General features: G+C 43.1%; 1 protein-coding gene across 1 annotated transcript; it reads right to left on the reverse strand.

The window, feature by feature from the left end:
- Positions 1 to 2,015: 2,015 nt before the first annotated feature.
- Positions 2,016 to 23,220, reverse strand: LOC127033215 (uncharacterized). The gene is made up of 5 exons (XM_050921002.1): positions 22,645 to 23,220; positions 13,998 to 14,182; positions 6,253 to 6,386; positions 4,253 to 4,405; positions 2,016 to 2,448 (listed from the first exon to the last, which is right to left on the reverse strand). The coding sequence occupies exons 1-5, from the start codon at positions 22,785 to 22,787 to the stop codon at positions 2,167 to 2,169; spliced, it is 897 nt and encodes a 298-aa protein (XP_050776959.1). The 5' UTR covers positions 22,788 to 23,220; the 3' UTR covers positions 2,016 to 2,166.
- Positions 23,221 to 23,754: the final 534 nt, after the last annotated feature.

A 23,754-nucleotide genomic window follows, 5' to 3' on the forward strand; every position in this document is an offset into this window, starting at 1 on the left:
CACTTGAGATGGAGGTGTTTTTAAGACAGGGCAGTAAAATTGCAATCTGATTTAGTGACTGATCCACAGAGCCTGCTTATGCTTTATGAAACTCAAACTTACTTGCTGGGTAAATGAAATCTCTGCAGTTTGCAACGAGTTCTTATAGACTCATTTATAGGCACTTGGTCTTTATCACATTTCTCCTCTCTGCAAGATTGAATTCCTCCAGTGGCTTCTTTTTCTACATAACATCATCAACATGAAAAACTCTGCAGGAAAGTTTAGACCATTTTAAAGAAGTCTAATTCACTGAAATAACTTTTCCAGTTCTGCCTCCAGCCTTATACATAGTTAAACACCACTGCCTTAAATTTTAATGCCAAGATCTGTCCATCTACAAATATATGAGTTCTGCATATATGGAGAGAACTAGCTATGATAGCTCTCATATATACCTAATCTGTCCATTTCCAGTGTTTCTAAGATGCCTGTCCTGGTGGTATCTTGGCATCCTGTTTTTGAGAAGAATATTTGAATTGTAGGTAATATAACTTACATTCCTTTGAGTTACAGAATCAAGATGCCTTTGTGGAGAATAAATCTTGATTTGCATTTACCAATCCCACTTTATAATGAAGCATCCTGGCACCAGATTGCAATTTTAAAGAAAAATGGCAAATTGCGTGTTGGGTAATCATTAGGCCACACCCATCACATGATTTGTATCAGAGCTGGTCAGGAATTTTCCACTGAAATGGTTTTTTTTCCAATGAAAAAATCAGTTTCTAAGAAATTATCTGTTGAAAAATTTTAAGCTTGCCCAATTTTTTCAATTTTCCATTGGGAAAATTGAAATGAAATAGTCTGACATTAACCTGCTGCTACCTAAGGTGCTGCAATGCTCCATGACTGTTGTAGCTCAGGAGCTTCGTACTGGTCATTAACTAGGGGCTGGGCTCCTGGGTCGGACTTTTCTCTCTCATTATGATCTCCACTTGCAACTTTTCCAAACTGGAATTTTTCACAACTTTTAAGTCCAAGAAAAATTTTAATATTTTGATTTTTTTCAGGCTGAAAACAAATCTCAAAATATCAGAATTTTGCTGAAGATGGAAATTCTGATTTGGACTTGACTCTAGTTGCGATGCTCTGATGGCCCTCACTCTGAATGCAGTCATAAACACCTTTAAACCAAGTGACTGCTGCGTCATCCAGAGAAAGGTTCTCTTTTTGAATAGTGCTTTGAGTCATGCTGCTTTGTTTATATTGTTCTGGTTTGCTCTCAGCCTCCGGAAAGCTTACTGATGCAAACTCTACAGCGAGACTGCAGTGTCTAAGGTCACATTTATGATTTACTGAGTGTCTGCAAACAAGCTTTCAACTGCTGTTCACATTTCCTCACCTTTTTCTTTTATAGTAAGGAGAAAATAACCATCTTCCGTCATTGCAGCTATTGCTCAGTTACATAGTTATTTGTGACATGAAGATTATAGGATAATTATAGTTGAAAATATTATGATTTTACTAAATAACTAAGTATCAACATTTTATAAACTACAGGGAGTTTTTTTGCTCATATGGCAATATTTAGTCTTAATTGGAGACATAATTAACCAAGTAACTTCTAAACTACATAGTAACTGTCAGAGAGAATTATGAAAGAATGCAAGAATTCCCTGCAAATAAAGTGACGCTGAATCTTTCTTTGCCTGGCTTTGATTTCTCCCATTATATTCAAGACCTCATTTCAAGAGCTAAAGCAGGCTTCAAGGGGCACTTGAGATGCACAAATGATAGTGGTTTGGTTTGATCCCAGCAGTTTGAGTTTTTCAAAATTGAGAGGGACAGAGATTTGAGCCACAACTGATCTGAACTTCTGAAGACTGTCAAAGGTTGAAGAGATGGTTTCCCTTTTGCCTCTCACAAAATCCCATGTTAGTTGCTTTATTTTCATGATTCAATGTAAAAATTTCACCATTTTGAAACCAAAGTACAAAAATACTCTTTTGCAATTACTTTATGTGTGTATCAAAGAGGAATTTAGGTGTCAAAGGGACTGCTTAAAACAATGCTCCAGGGTCTAATACAAAAAAAGACAAAGCATATTGCTGTAGAAATGGAATCCAGATATTCTCTTTCAGAAGGTGCCAGTACTTAGCATCTATTACAGGCTAATAGAAACAGCTACTGTGGGAACTGGGAGGGAAATTGGAAACTTTTAGCCTTTTTACTGTGGGAGAGGCTAGCTCTGGTAGGTTTAACTAATGGGGGAAGCAGAGGGGTTTTCATGTGGACTGATGACTTCTTTCTCTCACTCAGGCTGGGCTCTTCTGTCTTCTCGGTGTCCAGGTCTGGGAAGGTTAATGGTAAAGACCGTAAGTCCGTCTCGGTGCTGCAGACTATGCCCTGCCTCAGCATCCGAGAGGTCATGGGTAAGTCTTGAGGTAAAGTTAATTTCTGCATCTCCTAAGACAGAATAGTTCATAAAAATGCATAATGAACACACAGGCCAACCTTGAGAAATACATTCTATCACATGCATTTCTATAGCGTCCGTCATTTTAGCATGGGCGTGTATGTGTCAGAATTTTGTCTGAGGGTCTGATGATGGGTGGTTCTCTAATTACAGCCAATTTCAGGGTTGAATCTCTCTGGATTTAGTTAGAGACTAGTGAAATTATTTCTGTGGTTCCAATAATCTCTGTACAAGCACCCAGAGACATTGTACGTGGTGTATTTTTAAAACTCATTCAATTAAACACACACACACACCCCTCCTTCCTCTCTGGGGACTCCACAGAACAGAGAGAAACAACAAAAGTTGATACAACCAGATTCCTCCAGTGCATTTTGTAGGGATGAATATAGATGAACCCAAATGGCTCCTCTCCTCACCATCTCCACATCTGGAACCCTCAAACCTGTATGTCCCAAACACAGGGGCATTTGGGGTAAGAAGTAATGTTCTTCCTGGCCATGGACACAGTCTTCCCTCCGCCTACAAGTGTAAATGGAATCCAGGGCCCATAGAACCTAGCAGCTCCATTGACGCCTGTGTTGATGCTGTCAGGATAATGTGTGGCCTTTAATCACTGTAGAGATGAATTTCTAAATATTCTGGCTAAGGGGTATTGCATTTCTAGGTGCCAGGTTTTACGTCTGACTTGCACATATACTGACAAAAAACGGTGGTATACACGTGTTTTGAAAAATGCATATTTCATATCTGTAATGACAGGTATTTCTGTTATAATACATACAAATGTATTAGGGGATGAAGCTCCTGGCTGGGAACTAAGATTTCTAATATTTGCTCTGTCGCTAACTCACTATGCGGCCTTGGGCAAATCACTTAACCTCTTTGTGCTTCAACTTTCCTATCCATAAAATTCGGAACTACATTATTTATCTGTGTGCCTCAGGGGGTTGTTTTGTGGATTAATACTTGACATTTACACAACACTTATCATGTATACACTGTTCATAATTGCAAAGTATAATTATTATATCATAAATATATTAAAGATCTGGAGGTGCTCAGATAGCATGATAATGGGGGCCAGACAGAGAGAGATTTGAAACATGAAAAAATGTATCTAAGTTAAACAAGTATTTAAAGAAATCTCTGAAGGAATGAAGATTCTCTTTGAAAGCAGTGCAGCCAACTCAAATTTGACTCCATATTTAATTTTTGTACAAGCAAGCTTGTAACCTAAGCGAGGATCAAGAAAAATGTTCCCATGATAGTTTTTTTAAACAAATTTAAATGTAAACTATTATTGTTAAGAAATCAATATCACCCAGGCCTAGCTTGCAAACAGCAACCTGGAAGTGATGCTAAACAAAAGCGAAAGTGATGCCATTCATTTTCATTTTCCAAGAAGTAAACAAACAAAATAAATAAATAAAATAAAAAAATAATTTTTTAAAATTCTTTCCATTTTAATTTTCTACACTGTTGTTAGAAAGGTAGTTAGCGTGAGTCTGCTACAGATTAGGGGTTTTAAATTGAAGTTAACCCATTAACAAACAGCTAGCTGATTTACTTACTTACTTAATCCTTTTGTAGGGAAGTTTATGGAGAAAATATTAACCCTTACAGGAAAAGCTGCAAGGAAAATATAATGAAAACAGCCAGCTTGTTCGCCAGGAGTCATTGATTGGCTGATTCTGAAAATGCTGTTGGAATGGCTATTGGCAGGATGGGCTTTGGCAGCTGGGGGGCTGGTTTGTATTTAATCTAAAACTACCCGAAGAGAAGGACGCTTACCGGAGTTGCTAGTGCATGAAAAGGTGAACAGAGTGTCCCAAACCGGTTGAATTTGTTAGCACTGATAGCCCCAAACACACGCCGACGGGCTTTCCTTCCTGTAATTCTTTTCACCAGGTCATTTTCCAGATGGTGTCTGAAAAGGCTCTGGCACTGAGAAGGGAAGAGAAAAAACTGGGTTGCAACGGCAATGATGCCATCACACTAATGTAAAAACTATCTCCCTTTTCAGAATGAGGGAACATAGGTTCACGTTGCAAACAACTAAATCCACCACCAGAGCTGCCCTTTTCCTAAAGCTCAGAAGCAAAGGGCATCAGTATCACTTACTGGAAATGCCTGACAATGGTTTTATAACATCAATAGATCCCCTTTCCAAAGGAATGCTAATTACAGCTCAGCTTCAGTGGCTAAAGTGTAAAATGGACAGACTATTCTATGTATGATTATTTCCCCAAAACTCCAATATATGCCAGGCACAATGCATGCCCCATGCCCCAAAGAGTTTACACTCCTGTGCTCATGCATTCCTAGTCCCATGGACTCCAAGTGGACATCTGCATGGAGCTCATTGTAGGATCCACCAAGAGAAGATGATAGATGAGATTGTAGAGGAGGGACAAGGTGACAGCAGGGTTCATGGGTTATAAAGCCAGAAGGATTCACTGTGATCATCTATTCTGATCTCCTGTACATCACACACCATCTGAGTTGCTCAGTAAGGCATGGGACATCTCAAAGGATCCATCACGTGTTATTGGTTCTGTTTATTGTTCTTTTCCCTGCTCACTTCTCACATCCTTCCCAGCAGAAGTGAAATTTGAGAAGGGAATTGAACATGGTGAGGAATGTGGCAAGGTGACCTGGTTTTGGAAAGGTGTTCCCAGGTTAAGGGGAAGCCTTCACATGGTGGTGGTTGCTGATTTTAGAGAAATTACACAGTTTTCTTTCTTTCTTCCTGATGGTGTGACTTTTAACGACTGACAGGTCTGGACTGATCTCCCTGAAGATGGTCATTTCTCTATATCCACATAACAGCAATAGAAGAGGTGATACAAGCTTTCCCCACCCTGGCGCTTCAGCCATGTCCTGGAGAGAGCAGACCTCCAGGAGTGAAAGGACAGTTCTCAGTCTCCTTGTCCCACGTAGTCCCTGGCCTTTTTACTGAGAATGCCAAGAAGATTGCAAGTTAGTGCCAGTGGAGATATGTCCACTGGAAAATGTACCGAGTTGACCCATCTCATTTCACAAAGGCTACAGAGCAGAGTTTGGATGCGAGTAATTCCAGTCATTATGGATGTGGGCTAATTCCAGTGTTTGCAGTCCATTACAGTTGGAACAAACTACCAAGGGAAGTGGTGGATTCTCCATCTATTCAAGGCTTCATATGAAGGCTGGCGGCCTTTCTGCAAAATACGTGTTAGTCAAATGGAAGTTATTGACCTGGTATATACGGGACATCCAATCAAATGGTCCCTTCTGGCCTTAAAATCTATGAATCACCAACCCTTTGTGCCACCCAAACACCCTGAAAAGTCACATTTTACAACGGCATTAAACACCTGAAGAAGAGGTACCGAAGAATAGATAAGAATGGAGCATTTGTTATCAGACCTTGGAGATTATTGTTATCTGCATTTCCTTATTAAATATAGTTCAGCTTTGCTGCCTCACACAGGAATAAAACCCACTGGCTATTACTTTAAGAAACCATCTGTTATTATTATTATTATTAAAAAGAACCACACAGTTCAACAGTCTGTTTGCTCTTGTGTGTGCAATAGATTGGATTGCTCTGCATAATCCACGAACTGTTCCCCGTGAATGACTTTTTTTGGCTTGCCTATCTGAAGCAATCCCCAATGCTTTATCACTTTGTGTGTCTTTTAATTAATCTGAGCTCATGGCAGATTCTCTTATCTTAAGCTGCAGGGTTTTACCCTTCAGTGGAATGGCAGAGTGTCAAGGTCAGAGATAGACGAAAGATCTCACAGACTCACCTCGTGTTTTCTTTGATTTGAGGTACCGGTGAACGCTTGTGGAGTTGTCAGGCGGCTTTGCACTGCATCCGCGGCAGAAATCTGGCTGGGGGATGTGGGTGGATGGGCACCATCCGCTCTTGGTAATTGGAACTCTGTAGAGAGAGAATAGGGTCAGCAGGGGGCACTGTATGGTAGAACACGGCATAAACAGTATTTCTTAAAGGCATGGGCAGTTCTGTCAGATTCTTCTTAAGTGGAATCCCAGCAAAGCAAGGCAAGGGCCTAAAACTGAGCAGGGACCACACTCACCCAGTGCTAAATGCCACATGACTCAGGAGAAGAATCACACCTCTTTATTATGTGGATTTAGCTTCCTAACACTATCATGGCCTGATAAGCATCACCAGACCTTCCTTTTCCCATTTGACTCATTGGCTTCTGGGACACCTGTGTAATTGCCATAGGTGCGAAGACTCTGCATGTGTTAATATTGCTTGAAGCACTTATCAACCTAACTAAAAAAAGAACCAGACTGTCCATGGTGGAGTCACACTCAACCTGGCTTGGGCCTGTTAGTTCTTTGCGTTCAAGCCAAATTGTAGCTTCATTATCAACAGCTGCCCCCTCCCAGCTCCGCATCCTTCCTGGATTTGAGAAGTTTGCTGGTTTGAAAGCCTTTGTGGGCATTTACAAATGGAAAGGTTTGTTTCTGCAGTCAGGCTGCTGTGTGATGAGACCTCTGTGAGTCTGATCGTTCTGAGGTGATGCTGATCGAACACTCCAGCGTGGTGTGGGATCACTGTGCTGACAGAGGTCAGCAACAATTCCATTTCAGTCTTTGAAAGAGGAGGGGTGTTTTAGCCCCTGTAGTCTGACAATTGCTTTCTGTCTATTTAAATAGCTGTTGCAGCTGGGAAGCATGCTGCTTCATTTCCTGTCCCAAACCATGCAAGGTGCTGTTTGCTGTGAAACAGATGCTACCTTTCAACTCAGAGCTGGTTGCACTTCAGTAATGCTTGAAGTGATCCCTGTGCAATTTATCTATCAGCTTTCGAAAGGGATAGTTAAGGTCTAGTCCAAAAGAAATGTTTCCATAAATTATGAAAATTCCAGTCTGAATTCCTGCCCCCACCCGCGCTCCCAGGGATGCACTTAAAACAACCCCCATCACCTGTTTACAGCCGGATAGACCATGGCAAATACAGTTGGCGAAAATATTTTTGACAAAAATGTCAAAGCCAAATCGTTTCATGGAGATACATTGATTTCAACTACGTTTTTGACAGGAAGGCTTCAGAGGTCCAGGGCTTTCTGGTTTCATCTGACTAAATAGAGGGAGAGAGCAAATTGACTGGACAAACCTGACCCTTTCTATCCACAACCCTATTTCACAAAAACACATTTTAAAACCTTGAAAGTAGTCATGAAACTGAATCGGCCTCCTCAAGCCAGCTCGCGTGAGATGGTTAGAAACACAAATGAAAGTCATACCAGTCTGTATTCATTAGATGCTCCCCTCGGCCCGGGCTAATGGCCAACTGCCCAGCCCACAAACCCTGACCCTCAGCTCAAGGGTTCACAGAGCCAGGATCCTGGGTCAGCCCATTACAGAAATAGGTCTAGAGGTTTGAAATTTAAACCTGAACTGCCTTAAAGTTCATGAGGGGATTGGAGGGCGGGCGGGGGGGGGGGGGGGAGAATCAGACCCATGTCTAATAAATTGGAAAAGTGCATGAAATTGTTAACTTTCCTTCACCTTTAACAATCAACGGTTTATTATAACATAGGGAAGGGCATTTATTTTCCCCAAGCATCCACTATTTTGCCTGGCAGTGCTCCTTTAAGCTTCTGAAGTCCTTTGGGATGAAACGTGCCAAATAAGTGCAAGACATTAATTCTTTTTATTAAAGATGATGATACAAAGACAAATACCTTTGGACTCTGCCAAGCCCCCTTCGGGAGGCCCCAAACTGACAGAGAGTAAGTGAGGTATCGAACAGTCACTAAAGTTCAAACATTTGGAGTGTGGCAGGGAGAGAGCTGCTCATAAAAAGACCGTCTCCGCATCGACATTCACCTGCCCTTTCCATATAGGGTGGGGTCCCTGTGGGGAGAGAGCTTCTCTTCTCCCCTCCCCTGACTACCTCTCCACCCCAGGCCCCCTCCCTTGCCTCATGAGACCTTAGGTCCAATCCTCTGCTTTGGCTTTTTTCTTCCGCCCCACCCTGCTTGCTGGATATGGTTCTAGATCTGTCCCCTCCCTTCCAGGGGATGGGGATTGGTTCGCTTCCTCCCCTCCTTCCTGGCCTGCAGCTTTATGTTCTTAGCTTAAACCCCTTTCTTATGGAACCCTACTCTACCCAGCCTGCCTCTTTCGCTAGGCTTCAGCCTGCTTGTAACATAGTTTGTAACAGGGCTAGGCGTGGATGCAAACCCTGCACCGTTGCACTAGGTAGGGTGACCAGACAGGAAGTGTGAAAAATCAGGATGGGGGTGGGGGTAATAGGTGCCTATATAAGAAAAAACCCTCAAATATTGGGACTGTCCCTATAAAATCGGGGCTCTAGTCACCCTGGCATTAGTCTGCAAGTGCATTTGAAGGTGGCTCCCAAACACAGGGCCTGATCCAAAACCCACAGATGCCAACTGGAGCCTGTCCACTTCAGTGACTCAGAGTCCTGGTTAACAGCTTCGGGGTAGACAGAGCTTGAGACCCATGAAAGAGACAGGGAGTCCACTGCTGTCACTGGGAGGTTTGCAGGAGCAGGTTTCTAGCATGGGATCCTAGCATGGGTAGCTTTTGCTTTTGTTTCACTCTACGGCCCCTAAGGGCTGAGAAGCAGACAAAGAGGCAGCCACAGCAAGGTGACTTCAGAGGATGCCCAGGGAGGTCAGAGATAATTCATACAGTGGAGCCTGTAAAACACTGGCAGCCTCTGATCAGCCAGGCAAGGCTTGGAAGGTAGGATCTGGAAAGAGAATTATGCAGCCGTGTCTGTTCGAATGAGGGAATTCGCTATTTCCCCATTTCGTTCCTCGTCTCCAATACCTGTGAGTTTTAAACAATATGCTGGACCGGGAAAAGGCATTCTTCAGCATTGCTGGGGCTCAGCACTGTCTAGACTTCAAAACACAGCACTGCACACCCTTCCTTGAACTCCTGCCACTGCTTTTCTCAACATTTCCTAGACATGGAAGCTGAGAGCCCTTAGCTTTGCCAAAGTCTCAATCATGCTAACGAGCCCCTAGTTCCTGTAGCATCTGGCAATTGGACCTGCTGAACTTATAGCAGGTGTTAGCAAAGTTCATTTCCAAAACCACATCCATGTGAAAAATTCAGCCTTCACTTCCCATTATGGAATGACAGCATCTCCTTTCAGGCTGACGGAGAGAGAGAGAAGCTTGGAGCAGGCCGTTCCTGGAGGGACTGCTTCCTAATAATTACGCTACGGGGGTAAGCTTTCTACTGGCGTATTACTGTCAGGCCAAATTGCTGTCTAAATCCTGTCAGAAAGGAGATACCTCTTGTAGCTTGGAAGCGTGTCCTCTTTTCTATAAAACCAGCTATGTCCAGAGACCCGAGGTCGCAGCTGCCCTAAATAATCTGCTCTTTCTCGCTTATGTCCTTTCCAACTTCTTATCTGTATGTTGAGGGATCTGTGGTTCTGCGAATCTGGTTACCCTTAAGTGAGTTTAGATTTCTCATGTACTGAGGTGTTTATTTAATTTTGGGTAGAGTTTCTCACATTAATAGTTAGCCTTTCACTCTGTGGGTTTTCATTGCAAAGAATGGGACCTGGCTGTCTCCGAGTGCAGTCCAAGTGAAGAGAGTTTATAAGGAGAAGGCACAGGGTTTGCCTAACCCCACGATCTAAGTAACTCCTTAAAACCCTGTTTCTACCCCAGTCATGCCTCCTCTGCATCCCTCATGATGTGGCTCAGCCTGAACCCTTCAGTGCTGATAGGAGGCATTTTCCAGTTGCCTTTTGTTACTCTTACAGCGTGCATCAGGTCCATGACACATCCAGCCCCTGCGGGCTTTGGTTATGTGCTAGCGAATGGGTTTGCCTCACCGCTGTTCTCTACTGGATGGACTGTCAGACCTGCTCTGGTATCAGCTCATTTCACCCTCTGGGTATCTTAGGTACTTTATAGCCCTCATAGGACTTCACAGTTATTAATGGCTTTTATCTCACCACACTCTATGAGGCAGGGAAACAATATCCTCAGTTTTAGAGATGGGGAACTGAGGCACATGATAGGTTGAGTGACTTGCCCCATGTGACACACCATGAGCCTGCAGCTGAGCCAGGAATTGAACCTATGTCTTTTGAGTCTTAGTCCAGAACGCTAATTGCTATGCCCTTCTTCTGTCGCGTGGCATGCCCCTAGGAGGGATAGAACCAAAACTAACCCTAGAGGTCATTTAGCTCATGTAACAGAGGCCCATGTTTTTGGAGCTCAAGGTGTCAGTTGCCATGGAGTGTCCTGTGATTATTTTCAGAAGTGACTAGAGATTTTGAGTGTCTCAATTTTTGGGTGCCTAACTTGACACCCCTTAAAGGGGCCTGATTTCCAGAAGGTGGGTGTTCTGCACTTTCTAGAAATCAGGTCCCTTTAAGGCACATGAACCCGGACAGCCCCAAATGGAGGCAACCAGAATCACCACTCACTCACTTTAGACACTTGAAGCCCCAACACTCCAAAATTTTGACCCAGAGAAAAACACGCTCAGCAAAAACAATTTTTCAGGTGTTTGATCACAATGGAGCTGATTCCAGCCCCACAGCTCTGATCCGACAGCTCTAATCTGATAGGCTAGAAAATTAAAACAAATCAATGAAAAGCTCCAGGTTAGGACTCCGACTGTCTGATGTAGATATGACCGTGTGTGATAGATAATGTGTCAGCTTGAGCTGTAGCTTTAAAAACACAAAAACAAATGTCATGTGTGAACATGAAGGGTGCGTTCATCTAATGGCAGGACACCGAACAGTAATTAAAACATTCAGCAAATGGGAACAGACCCGCAAACACTTAAGTGGCCTAAGCCCACCTAATACAAGAACGCGGAAGGTGCACCTGCTAAGCAGAAAGGCAATAATCCTACTGCCTTCCATTCCACAGCACCTTCCATCAAAGGATCTGAAACTAGTCTCATTAATTCAGTTTCCTCCACAAGGCGGGTTTTACACATGGGGATGCAGAGGCACAGAGTGTACGTCACACAGGAAATCTGTGGCAGAACCCAGGAATCCTGGCTCCATGTTTCCTGCTCTAACGCCTACCCAGCATGGCACCTGGTACTTAAGGGCTTGATCTCAAGCATTGGAGTCAAAGGAAAGAGTCTCTAATTGCTCACTGTTCGAGCTGCTTGTGGATTTGGATAGGGAAACACATCCAGATATAAAATGCTGCAGTGTATTGTGAGCTCTCCAAAGCAGCAAGATGGCAGATTTCTTTGTCTTCCCAGACAGCTGGAACAGATTTTACATTTGACTAAGAAGTCTGATATCTGGGCTTTCAAACAGCACTCTGGACAAAGCGCTTATGTGTGTTTTAACAAACATGTTCATGAAGGCAGGGTTTGCGGCCAGCCCACTAAGAGTTGGCTGCAAGCTGCTCCTAACTTGGAAGGAAAAGTGCAGAAAATCTGTGTCCAGGCTAAACAAATCTGAGCACATGCACCCGTTCAGCCTTGAATCTCGGAAGCCTTTGACTGGCCAGTAGCTCCAGGTGGTCAGAATTTGCAGTCTTGCTGGTTGGTTTCTATAGGTCCATTTCAATTCAGACCCCAAACGATGATGTGGGTGCTGTTCTGCACACTCCTCCCAGTTAGATAACTGCACAGTTATTACCATCTCCAAACATCAGAGCAAGGCAAATCGACCCTTTTAGGTCCTCACTTGGCAAAACACTTAAGCACTTGCTTCATGCTAAGCATGTTCTTAAGTCCATCTCTGTTCTGCACTGAAACATGTGCTTAACTTTAAGAACAGACTTCAGTTCCCTTGACTTCAGTGGGTTTTAAACACCTGCTTACGTGCTTTGCTGAGCTGGCACCTTCATGCATCTGACCTATTATGTAATACTATCCATAGATGTGGGATTTCCTTCCTGAGCTCCATTGTGATCAAGTGGCATGAAGCATGAGATTTAACTTCCCTGATCTGATTCTACATATGGTAATAGTGGTAATCCAATTATCTAGCCTTTTAAAAATGCAGCCACACTATTTGACTCTCTGCTCCAGAAACGCAGAGTTCACAGTGAATATATTTCTGTTCATTTGGGAAGATCTGAAAGTATTTCCATTGTGGGCATTTGTTCAGTTTAATGTGTACCGGGGTGACTTTGTGTCCCCCCTCCACTCTTGGGCTAGGAATTTTCTGGGCAGTGTTGATTTTTTTCCTTTGTTTTTAGTTAGCTTCTTTTGTTGGTACCCAAAGACCTTTGGGTATTGGCACCACATCATGAGAATATTTTATTATTATTTATCACAGTTATGAATGCGACTCTGTTTACTGCATGGCCCCTAATGATTTACACAAATTCCTGGAACCCATATTGTGCAAAGTGAATGGAAACCTCACAGCTGTGCATTCCTTCAGTGAGAAGTGCAGTCCGGTTCCAGTCTGTTTCTTAGCAATAAAAGTCAGGCCTGTGCAATCTATGAAACAGCTTGGCAGCCGCGTAAAACTGTCTGACTGTTAGAACAATTTGTTGCTCACTTATTCTGGGTCCTGCCCTGAAGTCCTGACTCCAGTAAACCCATCCCTCCATTTCCAGTATTTGCCAATTGGCTTCACTGAGTTTTGGCTGTGTGAAGCCTTCAAGGTTGGAGCTTTAGGAGCACTTCTGACACTCTGAAAATGACATTTTTTTTTTTTTACTCAGCAATTGCAGAACATTCAGTTCATTTTAAAGAGGAGGCAAACAAGCAGCAGACTGGGATTTGGCTGCAGTAATGAATTCAGCTCTTCCCAGCCTCACTAGGTATACATTTCTCCCTGGAACCTAATTAAAATACTTTAATATCCATCTTTCAGCACCTTTTGTGAAGCTGGATGACAAACAATGAGTCACTCTATTTTATAATTACATAAATGTTAACTTGTTTTAAAAAGAGACACATTTGGGGCCAAATCCTAAACTTTCCCTCTGGCTACTTTGGGCTGCACACGAACCTGGTCTAGACGGGCAGCAGGGGATTCCCAAGGTTTACAGCAGCATTTCCCAAAGTGCAGGTTGTGCTGGACTAGCTGGGGGTGGAGAGCCATTAAGGTGTATGGAGTGAGCTGGGTAGGTTGTAACAACACATGGCATGGGTGCAAGGGGATCAGTGGATTACATTTTCCTGAAAGGAGAGGGAATTAGATTTCAAAAGTCTGAGATATGCTGGCATGGGGAAAGGGAAGCATAGTGGGAGTGGGGAACAGATGGGAGGAGGCCAAGAGTGGAGTGTACTGTGTTCCAGCTGATCCTCACCTGTGCAATGGCTGTAAGGGCTCAGAACGAACCAGCCTGTCCAAGAGTGGCCCTTCGGCTGTTTTAACTTGCACAGGGAGCTGGTTTCACTCCTGGCTGCCCCCAGGAATGGGGAAGGTGTATTGCAGCCATCTTTGCCCCCTGTTCTGTCAGTTGCATAGAGAGTGTGAGGTGTGAGATCTCACTGTCCTCCCAGAAGAGCTGAAGTTAAGGGCTAACTCTTGAGAATATGCTCCTGATTCTTAAGGCGGGCCCCACTGTGGGAAAACATTTACCCTGCAGTTGCTCTCTCTCCTCCATTGCGCTTCCCCCATTGATCTCCTGGTTTACCTTCTCTTCTGTCTCTCCCACCACATTTCTGACAAGCTCCCTTGAACTGAAGAGCCGCCCATCAGTATATGCCGGCTGCTTGGTTGGCGTTCGTTTTTTCCTGATTTCTCTTCTCTCACTCCAGGGGTCCCTGATAAAAAATTAAAAACAAACATAAAATAAAAAGGTGCTACTGCTAGACTGGGTTAAATATCTGTAACCAAACCTGGGACTGATCATCACAGGCAGCCAGAGAAAATGTGAAACCCAAACCCTAATGGATGAGACTCATCTTACCTACAAAAGGTGTGGGGACCTCCATTACAGGAGGCATTGGGAACAGGAAGCTACTGTTGAGAATAATCTTGGATTGGAAAGGGGGTTGGATTACACCATTTTACTTGATGGCCTTTTCCATCTGTGATTTCTCTGATTCACACCACAGTCACAGATAGTCATATTAACCCTGTTTCTATAGAAGGAAAAGACAATGCTCCAATTGACGTAAGTGGTGCTAGATGCCATAAAGAACATACAAAGAACTGCCTCATGTGTTAGTCCATATGGTAATAAGATATCTGGCCATACTGGCAACTCAGAGTATGGCAGGGATTCCTAAAGACAGAGCTGTGGGGAAAAGAGAAAGTATCACCCCACCTGCGTTAACATTCTCTTACCATATCAGCCCAGGTCATTTCACAGCCTGAAAAGTTCACTTTTCATTAAATGCATCGAAACTTGGAAAATTCAGCATAGTTTGACATAAAAATTCATCTTCACTAGAATGAAACGTCACATGTCCAAAACCAGTGGGTTTGCTCAAAGATAGTATTGCACAGAAATCCACGACATTCCCCCCGCTCCCCATCTGGACCAGTTCCGTGAAATCAAAACCGAATGTGAAAATCTCAAATACTGCGCATGTCACTACAAATATTTCACATGGCCGTACATAGCCCTATGGCCAACGTAGGAACACTACAGAAGTAGAAATTCAACAGTTTAAGATTGGAAGAGGTTAAAACCACAACAGAAGACAGTCCCAGCTCAATAATAAATTGAATTTATTGGTTGAATTTTATGGACACTAGTCAGATACCAATGCCTTCGAATAACAATAGCAATGGTTGAGCTGCAGAGTCCAACCTTGACCTAGCAGTAGTTTTAAAACCGGCTTATTAACCGGAATGGTGTGATACTTGGTTTATACCTAAGTTTACCAAATGCCTTCTCTTTATATTGTACTTTGGTTTCAGCTTGTGGCTGCAAAGCCAGTGGAGGTGACTTACCTGCAGTCCCCCACGCCACCCAGTCGCAGCAAATGGCAAGGCGAGAACCAAACAGACGTGCTTTCCCACAGGAAGTGGGCCAATTCAAGGGGAGCTGAACAAGCTAGACTTTCTGGCGTTTGTTCTGTTGAGAAGATGAGTAACTTCTACTAAGAAAGGCTTTGTGAGAGAATAAGCTTAAACCAGACTGTTCTCTCTATGTAATATTCATGTCTGTCCGAAGCTGTTTACTGCGACTATAGGTAGCAAATAAAATAGACTAAGGTAATGTATGGCCACTCATTTCTCTTCTGAAAAGAAAATTCCTTGGGCCAGATTCATTACAGTGGCATAAACAGGCACAGCTCCACTGAAGACCATTGAGTTGAGCCAACTTAAGTCAGCCCAGAGTCCAAAGTTTCCTGACAGCTGGAAGCCATGACAGGATCAGACACTTTATCCATTCCCACGGCCCTGAAAGAATTCAGATTCTCCATCTAATAGTCATACACAGCCAGCTAAATGACTATGCTTGCTGGGAGAGGCAAGCTGGAGTAATGCTCCTGAGCCCAACATGACTCCACTGGTGGTTAGCTTGGTCCCCGGCCAAAGCAATGAAATTGGAAGGAAGTATGTGGCTTCTCTTTGGTACTTTGTGGTTTGACCATCTGCAGGGAGCTTAAGTAGGCGAGCATCTCTCTCTTTCTGCCTACCCCCTCTTCCACGGCAGACCAACAGCCCAAGAGCAATGATAGTCTCTATCGCTATAATAAATGGCACTTCTATAGAGCTTGCCATCTGAGGGTCTCAAAGTGCTGGCAAGCCTGCACTTGGAACACTGCATTCAGCTCCGGCACCTCAGTAACAGAAAGATGTAGAGGAAAGAACAGCAGCAAAATGATTGCTGGATTAGCAGGGCTGGTTTATGATGAAAGAGCTTGGCTATGGGGGATGAGATAATCACCTATAGCAGGGGTAGGCAACCTATGGCATGGGTGCCGAAGGCGGCACACAAGCTGATTTTCAGTGGCACTGTCACTGCCCAGGTCCTGGCCACCGGTCTGGGGGGCTCTGCATTTTAATTTAATTTTAAATGAAACTTCTTAAACATTTTAAAAACCTGTTTACTTTATATACAACAATAGTTTAGTTATATATCTTAGACTTATAGAAAGAGACCTTCTAAAAACATTAAAATGTATTACCGACACGCGAAACCTTAAATTCAAGTGAATAAATGAAGACTCGGCACAGCACTTCTGAAAGGTTGCCGACCTCTGACCTATAGTATCAGAGGTGTGCAAAGGGTGGAGATGAATGGAAGCCATACCTATGGGTAATGGGATGAAGGTAAGAAAAGGAGCATTGACGATATCAGGGGAGCCTTTCTGGTAGTGAGATTTATTAAATAGTGAAGGAGTCGTTCACTGGATATGACAGAGGCCTCATCACGTGGCAGGCAATTTTAATCTAGGAAATAGCTCTACACCAACGGGAGGTGCACTGGACAAATGAGATGAGTGTTGAATCTCTAATTTCTCTGATTAATGTGGAGATCATCATTAGGGGTTACGATCAGGGAAACCGTTTTTAAACCAGTTTTTCCATTAGATGCCTATTTTTCTAGGGTATCCCATACCTTCCCTGTCATCTCCCCCAACTTTTGCTTTGGCCTGAAACGTACTTGTACATGGCCAGAGAGAAATGTTTGCTGAATACAGTTGAGGAGGGTGAAGAGGGAAAAGTACATTCATGTCATTTTTAAGATGCAAGATTACAAAAGGCTAAAAAATAGATGTTTGTGGTTTCTGAAGCCATTTGGCATTCCTGGGTTGGAGTTGATGAGGCTCTGGGTTTTTGTTATTATTTAGACACCCTTACATTTTGCAGGGCTATTTCTCTTCAATGTGGGTCTGTGTGGGTAGTAAAGCAGAGTAAAGCAGAGAGTATTTTGGGAAAAAAAAACAAAGTTAAAAATGGCCTGGTTATCGAGTTTAGAAAAGTGCTCATTGCATGTGCAACCACTTGTGTTTTTTTTTTTTAAAGAGCTCAAATTTGCAGTAGATTTTGAGGATGTGGACATGCACAAAACACAATGAAATATATATGAGAAAACAACTGAAGCAGGCTCCTCTTGAACTGAGATCCTGAAGAATAGATATATTTCATACTTCAATATGCATTTCCTGATTTATGTTAGCTTGTATCTAGTACTGTGTGAACACTGGGAGTGTGGATTTGTACAAGAGTTAGCTAAACCTTCTGGTGGACTCAGGTTGGATTGTTTCAAGGTTGAGATAAAGGTCCACACAAATGAAGAACTCTCTGCTGAATTCATTGAACTCTCAAACTCAGAGAACAGTGTTGATCCAATACACTGTGCTCTGATGGTCATCATATAAGTTTTAGTAACTGTTGCACCAAATTCAATTCTTGTGGGTATCTAGTTATATTTTGAACCTCATCTTCAGCGCTGAAAGATTCCCACTAAATCCTGCATGCTCCGAAGAGAATCCTATTCACTAGCATCAAGGGTTAAGCAGCTTTTGACCTCTCTGTCTCTGTCCCTATTAGTGGCCAGCATACACCTAATCTGTCCTAGGACAATTGCTGTGGATCTTATTCTTCCTGATTCAGGCTATGTCTACACTACCACAGGATCGACACTGCTGTGATCGATGCACCGGGGGTCGATTTAGTGGGTTTAGTGAAGACCTGCTAAATCGACGGCAGACTCCAGTACTCCAACAGGAATGAGAGGAGTGAGGTAAACTGATGGAAGAGCATCTCCTGTCGACCCAGTATGATGTAGACACCACAGTAAGTCTACCCAAGCTACGCCGACTCCAGCTACGTTATTCACGTAGCTGGAGTAGCGTAACTTAGGTTGACTTACCTCAGTAGTGTAGACATAGCCTCAATGTTGACTCAATGTCAATCCAGTAAGTCAAGAATTATTTCACTTCTTTCTGTTTCTTTCTCCCAGCATTGGACAATTGGACTATCTTCTCGAACAGTAACAGTCAGCAGCTCAAGTCATGGGCTCAGTTACACTAGTGTGTAAATCCAGAGCGACTCTGCTAATTTCAGTAGGATCACTCTGGATTTACACCAGTGTAACTAGTGTTTGGGCCACAGTTTTGATGTCACAGACACCACTTAGAGAAAAACAGTCACTCCATCAGATTTTGTAAGAGAAATAAATAACCACTCTTCATTCTCCCAGTAGCACTGCCACACTGAGTGAGAGTTTCTTGACGGAGATATTCTTATGGCTGCAGAGGTTTGCACTCAGATGCTGGACAAATCTCTCTTGATCAGAGGTGACGCAGTTATAAGAGATCCACATTCTTTACTTGCCAGGTTCAAGCACTTATTAACTATTAACTCTCAGGTATTCTCCGATCTGAACATCTAAAAACACACAAACATTACAATTTCCTTTTTCCTGGTCCCAAAGTACATACTGACTTGTCTAGTAAGTGCATCCCATTTGATATTTTCTTTACCCATTACTTCTTTCAAATGGAAGAACAAGGTCTTCTGTTAGAACTCCAGTTAACTCTCTTTGTTCAACTAATGCTTCCTTGTAAAACCTTAATATCGCTAGTTTTTCTCTCGGGTTAATTAATACTTGATTAGTCATCTGGAAAGGTCATGGATGGTTATCAATAATTTCAGTGAGATGATTGTCTTCCAAAAATTATAGTATCTGTAAAATAATTCGGCATTCTTGATAACAGCTAGACACAGATCTTTATTTACTCTTTTGCAGTGAGTGGAAATTAATTTTGTTTGGCTATGAAAGAATTAATCCCAACTCACAGGGTAGGTTTGTCCAAAGCTTCTTTGGTATCATTTTTCCTACCTGACTTTTTCTTTGTGAATACAATGCTTTTTTTTCCTGGGTGAAACAACTGGATTTGTGGAAAGAAACTGGAAAAACTTAGTATAATAGGCCTGACTTTGGTGAACGTTGTTGATATGAGTACTCTGCTGTTTTTGTGGACTGAAGGGAAATTGAAAAATCTGGCACTTTACAAAACACTGTTTATAACTTTGGCTATTAAGAAAAGCTGGACTCACGACATTTACAAAGCATCTGATAACCTTTTCAGAGCTTCCGTCTACTTCAAATTAACAGTGCTTATTCTCTTCGCTTCTAGTTCTAGCTCAATGTAATCAGCTGGCAAATCTTCAGTGACTTTAGTTAGGAGCTTGGTCTGTTGCTTGCAGATGCAAAATTTTCAAAAAAGATTTACTTTTACTACTTCCTTGCTTGTTCCTCCCAGTTGCTGGTTTACTCAACATACCCTGTACAAGGACAAGATTTATAGAGCATCTGCCTCGCCTTTGGAGAAGACTCTGAATGTAGATTATTCCAGGAACCAGCGACAGAAATACTGTAGGGGGCCATAGTTTCTTGGGCAAGGCCGGCAGGGGGCATGTAATTGAAACAAGAATTACTGAGGTGACTCGGTATGGGAGTATGGGAATTCCAGAGAGAAATTTAAATCAAAGCACAAATCGGTAAAGTTTGATAATGATGGTTTTTCCCCCCATCCTAGACTCAGGTACCTTTCAGCCAGCATGCAGCCCATGGCTGTGTCTGTACTGAGCTTCTCTGGCAAACATTTCCCTCTGCAGCTAACACAGCTGCAGCTCCTTTCTTGTAGAGAGCCTTACTGTGTGCATGGCCACCACAACCATTGGCGTTTTGAATGCAGTGCCATTTTGACTTGCTCTGAGAGAAGACTTCTTGTTAAAAATACTACCTTGCCAGTGCTTCCACTTCAGTTCACGCGAGGGAAATGGCACAGATGTGAGCAACAGTGGGAAATTTCCCTCCCCCCAACCCTTTGTGTAGACGACTCTTGAGTATCAGCAGCAGTAGGAGAAGAGTAAAGGGTGTTGGGGAGACTGCTTTCCGGGGGACAAGTGTTGCCAATGCTCATGACTTGATTTCATGATTTTTCTTTGTTTCCCCCTAAAGCACCAGCTCCTGGAGTCATATGATTACATCATAATCTCAGCTTTCATTAAAAAACAGTAAGTTTCTAGTCCTTGTGGTTGAGGAGAAAAGCTGAAAATGTGAACCTTTAAAGGTGCCAGTACAAAAAGGCAAATTGAAAGACCCCCGAATGTATCGTTTTAATAATCTCAAGGTTTTTATGTCAAGCTCATGATTGGAGAGAGGGGAGAGTAAGATTAACTCAGCTGAGTTTAACTAACACTGTGGGATCAAGCTAATGAAAGAGGATTTTCTCTCCTACCCTTTTAGAGCTCTCCTCAGCCGGTCATCACATCTGCACAGCAACCTCTCATTTTCCAGCTTATTTAAGTAGGAGATTTTCTGTATTAATCTTCTCATAGCTCTCCCACACCTCACAGGATGCGCTGTGGCTACATTCTAGAACTTTAGTTAGGCATGCTAACACCTTTGATATGTAGGCTAATTAACAAAGTTTGTTAACCTCCCTCCTACCGCACATCCCTAATTATCATCTACCACCCCACACAGGGTATCATTAAACAATTACAACCCTTTCTCAATAGGGACTCCATCCGTAAAGAAATATTTCATGAACACTTTCTTCTGGTCTTCAAACAATCCCCCAACCTCACCAAACTCATCATCAAAAGCAAGCTCCCCACAGACCCACCAAAGCAAAGGGGCAGCAGACCCTGCCAGAACAACAGATGCAAAACCTGCAGCCATAGCTCCACTGCTACAATGATCAACACTGTCCCACAACACACCTTTCTGGCCGGATTCCTGGTTCCTACACGTGCCTATCACAATATGTGGCGTACTCATCCAGTGCAAAAAAAATGCCCCAGTAATAACTATGTGGGTGAACCCAGACAATCACAACGCTCTCGAATGAACTCACACAGAAAAATGATAAAAGACAAAAACATCCTGTCACCTATGGGCCAATGCTTTTCCCAAAACGAGCAATCCCTCTCTGACCTCAGTCCTTGTCCTCAAAGGAAACCTGCACAACACCTTCAAAAGACAAGCCGGGGAGCTTAAATTCAATCTTTGTTAGACGCTAAAAATCACGGTTGTAATAAAGACACTGGGTTTATGGCTTATTCTGACACTCCTTTTGGTCACATGACTGCAGGGTGTTAATGGGCCATGTCACCTTGAAAGGTCCTTTAGAATATGTGTTCACCACTTATGCGAAACAATCTGTTTCATCTTGTATTCAGCTCTGACACTCTGAGTCCTTTCCCAGGACCTGAGGAAGAGCTGAGTGTAGCGTGGAAGCTTGTCTCTTTCACCAACAGAAATTAGTCCAATTAAAAAATATTACCTCACCCACCTTGTCTCTCTAATACCAAAAGTATCCCATATTTGCCAAGCCTACCTTAGCTGTTATACAAACTTCCTATGTGCATCACAGCTCGAATAGCCTTAACATTAAAATTAAAGCATTTTCATATGCCTTAGCACATGATATATAATTTAATCTTGCACCAGGCCAGCGGTTACAAGTCAACAGTGATGAAGAAGGGAGGAGAGAACTTTATCATTTTGCATCTATGGGTACATCCACACTACCCGCCAGGTCTCATCTAGATGCGGTAAATCGATCCCCGAACGCTCTGTTATCCAGTCTGGAACTCCACCAGGGCGAGAGGTGGAAGCAGAGTCTACAGGGGATCCGAGGCCGTCAATCAGGTGCCGTGAGGATGGGAGGCAAGTGGAACTAAGATACGTCGACTTCAGCTAAGCTATTCTCATAGCTGAAGTTGCGTATCTTAGCTCGATCTCCCCCCCCCCCCCAGTGTAGACCAGGCCTATGATACAGGAAGGGTGCTAGGAAGAAGATCCCAAGAGATGTGAAGGATCATCTGGAGCCAAAGAGGATGAGCCCTAATGTCACCCAAGGCACCGACGGGGATGAGATTACATAAGAATTTACATAGAATAGAAGCAAAAAGGCTCTTAGCTACCTGCAGCTTCATCCCCCATAGTTGCTCAAACTCTCCTTCAATCTCTTAATGGGAAGCACCCCATCCAGACCTGCTCAGCTGACAAATCAGCCCCTCTCACAATCGGTATTGTGCCCGTTAGCCAAGGCTAACTGAATTCCCCACACATATGACTTAGTACAGACTCCACAAATCCCAGGGCCAGCCTGGCCCTTCAGACTGTCCAAGTCAGTATCGATTTGAATTTCTTGCTAGGTAAGCTCTGGAGGGATAACGTTCTCAGAAATTCATCACAGAAGTAGCCTTAGAAACAAATGATCCATCTTGGGCTGGAAACTTACTTGGGGTAGGCAAATGTTACTTACTTGGGGTGGGCAAATGTTGATGGATTTTTACTTACTTGGGGTGGGCAAATGTTGATGGATTTTTCAAGTCCCATCTCTTTTCCTGCCCAAAGTTTCCCACAAATTTCCCATCTGGGGTCCACAGTCTGGCGCTTCTGTCCGAGGAGCCACTCAGAATGAATGAATCTGAACTGAACATGAAGTGCTCAACACTCACCACAGTGCTGTTATGGGCTCTCCAGCTACACAGTAAGGGAGACTTTTCCAGAGAGCCCTGGAACAATAGACAAGAGAAAGAGACTCAGGTAGCTGGCCACTAATCACAACCTTAAAAAAATCCCAACAGAGAAAGCAGAATCCACATCACATGAATGGAACCTAGGATGTGGAATTGATCCAGGTCAACAAAGCTTCAGGTAAGAAGTGGGGTTTATCCAGGTGAGTGATGCATTTCATTGGGTCTGACCAACCTTAGATAAAGGGAGAGGAGTTGTATAACAGATTTTTTTTCCTGTATTTTATCATCCTAAAACCACAGCGCAAAAACCATCTTGTATTAATTCCTGGCTAATTATCCTGAAGAGATTCAGCCTTTGACCTTGTGTCCGATATTCTTGGCATGGATTAATGAACCATTTCACACCCAATCTCATCATTTAATTAGAAAAGGAAGACAGGAAAAACTGAATGCTCCCAGCAGCTAATATGAATTTCCAAAGCAGTGACCAGTCCCTGCTTCCAGAATGAAGCTCCTCATTACCTTTAAAAATGGAGAATAATGAGCCCAATCTTTTGTCCTTACTCAGGCGAGACTGCCTTGGGCTTAATTAAGATCAGTGAGGGAGACAAGGGTGAAGTTAAAAAGCGAACACATGGACAGCCGCACCATTGGGACATGTACACGGTGAACCTGAAGTAACTATGGTCTCAGTATGGTAACCCTCCAACTGCCCTTCCCTCCTTTCTCCTCTCTGCTATTAGTTGATTTCATGTACGGGATCAGGAATTTGTTCTGTAAAACACCTAGCGCATTGTATGTATTGTATGTACTGTATACATCATTGTTAATAACACTATGTGACAGGCTCCGTGGAATACTCCAACTGTGGTGATAGTAAGATGCTTATCGCTCCAAGTAACTTGTTTACTTAGCAAGCTTGATAATT

Source organism: Gopherus flavomarginatus, chromosome 12, assembly GCF_025201925.1.
Source record: "Gopherus flavomarginatus isolate rGopFla2 chromosome 12, rGopFla2.mat.asm, whole genome shotgun sequence".
In the NCBI taxonomy this organism is placed as follows: domain Eukaryota; kingdom Metazoa; phylum Chordata; order Testudines; family Testudinidae; genus Gopherus; species Gopherus flavomarginatus.

Coding starts and splice junctions, on each gene's coding strand:
- LOC127033215 (XM_050921002.1), bottom strand. CDS start 22,787: ATGTTCAGTTCAGATTCATTCATTCTGAGTGGCTCCTCGGACAGAAGC. Junction 4,406..6,252: donor CAAATCAAAGAAAACACGAG/GTGAGTCTGTGA, acceptor TTCCCTTCTCAG/TGCCAGAGCCTTTTCAGACA. Junction 2,449..4,252: donor TTCATGCACTAGCAACTCCG/GTAAGCGTCCTT, acceptor ATTCTGTCTTAG/GAGATGCAGAAATTAACTTT.